General features: G+C 47.6%; 1 protein-coding gene across 2 annotated transcripts in view; it reads right to left on the bottom strand.

The window, feature by feature from the left end:
- The window catches only part of LOC124009351 (collagen alpha-1(VI) chain-like), a 122,463-nt gene that overhangs the window by 54,714 nt on the left and 62,749 nt on the right, over nt 1-5,000 (bottom strand). For both annotated transcript variants that reach the window (XM_046321059.1, XM_046321060.1), the window contains 5 exons: nt 1,592-1,654; nt 1,458-1,520; nt 1,321-1,374; nt 1,188-1,223; nt 554-616 (listed from right to left, as the gene is read on the bottom strand). In XM_046321059.1, the coding sequence (XP_046177015.1) occupies nt 554-616; nt 1,188-1,223; nt 1,321-1,374; nt 1,458-1,520; nt 1,592-1,654 (279 nt within the window). The remainder of the gene's footprint in view (nt 1-553; nt 617-1,187; nt 1,224-1,320; nt 1,375-1,457; nt 1,521-1,591; nt 1,655-5,000) is intronic.

Here is a 5,000-nt window from a genome sequence, read left to right as displayed (position 1 = left end):
GAGAGAATGGTAACCAGGCTAGCTTTCAACTCCCTAGATTAGGGAGGGGCAACTTTGATCGGGGGGAAGGGGCCACAAAAAACAGAACTCATCATGAGGGGCTGCAGTGGCTTGTGGGTCTGTGTACCCACGTCTAAACCCCCACCCCAAAAAACATTTAGCGGCCCCCACTCGTGACATCCAAGAGAAAACATTAACGTTTTAAAATTAATTTCCTGAAATTCTACACATTTTGCCACAGGGGGGAGGCAAATGTTTCCAGTTTTAATATAATATATGCCATTTTTTTAAATGACAACTGATGATCAATGGGCCCCACCCCGGTCGGTAATTCAACCAGTTTAGATAGCTGGCCGCTAGACTAATTGACCAATCACATTTTGTTTTCCTGATATGGGCTAATGGAAAACCACATTTCTAAATGTCACCGTGTGTATTCTAACTGTCAACAGGAAGTTGAGACCCCCGACTGAGTCCCCCCCCCCCCCCCCACCCAAATCATCCCTGCCCCAGATCATTTGCCTTGCTCAAGGACATCAACATCATCACTCACCAAATCTCCTCTTGGTCCTCTGTTTCCACGGGTTCCTTGTTCTCCTTTCTCTCCTGGGGTTCCCTGGAGGAGAATGGACAGAAGTCAACACAGACACACAGACACACAGATACACACAGACACAGACACACAGATTCACACAGACACAGACATGCAGATACACAGATACACAGACACACAGACACACAGACACACAGATACACAGATACACAGACACACAGATACACAGACACACAGATACACAGACACACAGATACACAGACACAGAGACACACAGATACACAGATACACAGACACACAGACACAGAGACACACAGATACACAGATACACAGACACAGAGACACAGACCCACAGACACAGACACATAGACACACAGATACACAGACACACAGACACACAGACCCACCGACCCGCAGATACAGACACACAGAGACACAGACCCACAGACACAGACACACAGAGACACAGACACACAGACACAGACCCACAGACACAGACACACAGACACAGACACACAGAGACACAGACCCACAGATACAGACACACAGAGACACAGACCCACAGACACAGACACACAGAGACACAGACCCACAGACACAGACACACAGTGTAGTAGTAGTAAAGTGTGAATACTTTGTCTCCTCGGAGGCCGTCCGGTCCAGGTGCTCCCTGAAAAACACACCAGTCATGATGCCACACTTGATGTCATCAACACATTCTTGTGAACAGTATCTTCCTATAATTCTCAGGTGTTAGAATCACTTACATCATCACCCCGCTGTCCTTTGTCCCCATTTGCTCCTTTTGGGCCCAGTGTACCCTATCAGAACACAGCATGTTAATATGAGTTGATTCAGAGTCACATAAACACAACCAAACTCATGTACACACACATACACACACCTTGGTTCCGGGTGGTCCGTAGTTACCGGGTCGTCCTGGTTCTCCGTTTTTCCCCTGATCACCCTGAAACAAGAAATACACTTGTCAACATCGCCACGGTAACAACAGTACAACAGGAAGTTATCTTACTATACCTTAGCTCCTTTGGTTCCGTATGGACCAGGATCTCCCTTAGGACCACCGTCTCCTTGTGAGCCCTACAACCAGAATAGAAGTCAGAATATAGAACAGGGAGCAATAGAACCCAAGTGTTCTAGAGCCCCTGAGGTAGAGCAGAGCTTCACTACCTCACACAGTTCTACTACTGATTATCCACCGGACCCTTAGGGTACACCTATTACTACATGTGGCTAAAACAGACAGACAGAGGGACAGACAGACAGAGGGACAGACAGAGGGACAGACAGACAGAGGGACAGACAGAGGGACAGACAGGGGGACAGACGGGGGGACAGACGGGGGGACAGAGGGACAGACAGACAGACGGACAGAGGGACAGACAGACCGACAGAGGAACAGACAGAGGGAGAGACAGACAGACAGACAGACAGACAGACAGACAGACAGACAGACAGACAGACAGACAGACAGACAGACAGACAGACAGACAGACAGACAGATGGACAGAGGGACAGACGGGGGGACAGACGGGGGGACAGAGGGACAGACAGACAGACGGACAGAGGGACAGACAGACCGACAGAGGAACAGACAGAGGGAGAGACAGACAGACAGACAGACAGACAGACAGACAGACAGACAGACAGACAGACAGACAGACAGACAGACAGACAGACAGACAGACAGACAGACAGACAGACAGACAGACAGACAGAGGGACAGACGGGGGGACAGAGGGGGGACAGACGGGGGGACAGACGGGGGGACAGAGGGACAGACAGACAGACGGACAGAGGGACAGACAGACCGACAGAGGAACAGACAGAGGGAGAGACAGACAGACAGACAGACAGACAGACAGACAGACAGACAGACAGACAGACAGACAGACAGACAGACAGACAGACAGACAGACAGACAGACAGACAGACAGACAGACAGACAGACAGACAGACAGAGGGACAGACAGAGGGACAGACAGAGGGACAGACAGGGGGACAGACGGGGGGACAGACGGGGGGACAGAGGGACAGACAGACAGACAGACGGACAGAGGGACAGACAGACCGACAGAGGAACAGACAGAGGGAGAGACAGACAGACAGACAGACAGACAGACAGACAGACAGACAGACAGACAGACAGACAGACAGACAGACAGACAGACAGACAGACAGACAGACAGACAGAGGGACAGATGGACAGAGGGACAGACAGACAGAGGGACAGACGGACAGAGGGACAGACAGACAGAGGGAGAGACAGACAGAGGGAGAGACAGACAGACAGAGGGACAGACAGACGGACAGAGGGACAGACAGACGGACAGAGGGACAGACAGACCGACAGAGGAACAGACAGAGGGAGAGACAGACAGACGGACAGACAGACAGAGGGACAGACAGACGGACAGAGGGAGAGACAGTCAGAGGGAGAGACAGACAGACAGAGGGACAGACAGGCGGACCAGGCTGTTAAACTGTGTTTACATACTCTGTTGGCAGCATGTTTATAAACTAACCCCTGGGGGATAACATACTGTAAACACACACACACACACACACACACACACACACACACACACACACACACACACACACACACACACACACACACACACACACACACACACACACACACACACACACACACACACACACACACACACACACACACACACTGTATAAGGGTCTAAACTAATAAACTAGGGTACCAGTGGACAACTGTAAGGAGCTGTTACCAAGTGATTCAGAATCATTTGACCTGTTCCCAAGGGATTCAGAATCATTTGACCTGTTACCAAGGGATTCAGAATCATTTGACCTGTTCCCAAGGGATTCAGAATCATTTGACCTGTTACCAAGGGATTCAGAATCATTTGACCTGTTCCCAAGGGATTCAGAATCATTTGACCTGTTCCCAAGGGATTCAGAATCATTTGACCTGTTCCCAAGGGATTCAGAATCATTTGACCTGACAAGGGATTCAGAATCATTTGACCTGTTCCCAAGGATTCAGAATCATTTGACCTGTTACCAAGGGATTCAGAATCATTTGACCTGTTCCCAAGGGATTCAGAATCATTTGACCTGTTACCAAGGGATTCAGAATCATTTGACCTGTTCCCAAGGGATTCAGAATCATTTGACCTGTTACCAAGGGATTCAGAATCATTTGACCTGTTCCCAAGGGATTCAGAATCATTTGACCTGTTCCCAAGGGATTCAGAATCATTTGACCTGTTACCAAGGGATTCAGAATCATTTGACCTGTTCCCAAGGGATTCAGAATCATTTGACCTGTTACCAAGGGATTCAGAATCATTTGACCTGTTCCCAAGGGATTCAGAATCATTTGACCTGTTACCAAGGGATTCAGAATCATTTGACCTGTTCCCAAGGGATTCAGAATCATTTGACCTGTTCCCAAGGGATTCAGAATCATTTGACCTGTTACCAAGGGATTCAGAATCATTTGACCTGTTCCCAAGGGATTCAGAATCATTTGACCTGTTACCAAGGGATTCAGAATCATTTGACCTGTTACCAAGTGAGTCAGAATCATTTGACCTGTTCCCAAGGGATTCAGAATCATTTGACCTGTTCCCAAGGGATTCAGAATCATTTGACCTGTTACCAAGGGATTCAGAATCATTTGACCTGTTCCCAAGGGATTCAGAATCATTTGACCTGTTCCCAAGGGATTCAGAATCATTTGACCTGTTACCAAGGGATTCAGAATCATTTGACCTGTTCCCAAGGGATTCAGAATCATTTGACCTGTTCCCAAGGGATTCAGAATCATTTGACCTGTTACCAAGGGATTCAGAATCATTTGACCTGTTCCCAAGGGATTCAGAATCATTTGACCTGTTACCAAGGGATTCAGAATCATTTGACCTGTTCCCAAGGGATTCAGAATCATTTGACCTGTTACCAAGGGATTCAGAATCATTTGACCTGTTCCCAAGGGATTCAGAATCATTTGACCTGTTCCCAAGGGATTCAGAATCATTTGACCTGTTACCAAGGGATTCAGAATCATTTGACCTGTTCCCAAGGGATTCAGAATCATTTGACCTGTTACCAAGGGATTCAGAATCATTTGACCTGTTACCAAGTGAGTCAGAATCATTTGACCTGTTCCCAAGGGATTCAGAATCATTTGACCTGTTCCCAAGGGATTCAGAATCATTTGACCTGTTACCAAGGGATTCAGAATCATTTGACCTGTTACCAAGTGATTCAGAATCATTTGACAACTGTAAGGAGCTGTTACCAAGGGATTCAGAATCATTTGACCTGTTACCAAGTGATTCAGAATCATTTGACAACTGTAAGGAGCTGTTACCAAGTGATTCAGAATCATTTGACCTGTTACCAAGTGATTCCGAATCATTTGACCTGTTACCAAGTGATTCAG

Source organism: Oncorhynchus gorbuscha, linkage group LG22 (genome assembly GCF_021184085.1).
Source record: "Oncorhynchus gorbuscha isolate QuinsamMale2020 ecotype Even-year linkage group LG22, OgorEven_v1.0, whole genome shotgun sequence".
In the NCBI taxonomy this organism is placed as follows: Eukaryota; Metazoa; Chordata; class Actinopteri; order Salmoniformes; family Salmonidae; genus Oncorhynchus; species Oncorhynchus gorbuscha.
The sequence above is the reverse complement of the archived record's forward strand: the minus strand, read 5'-3'. Positions and strand labels throughout refer to the sequence as shown.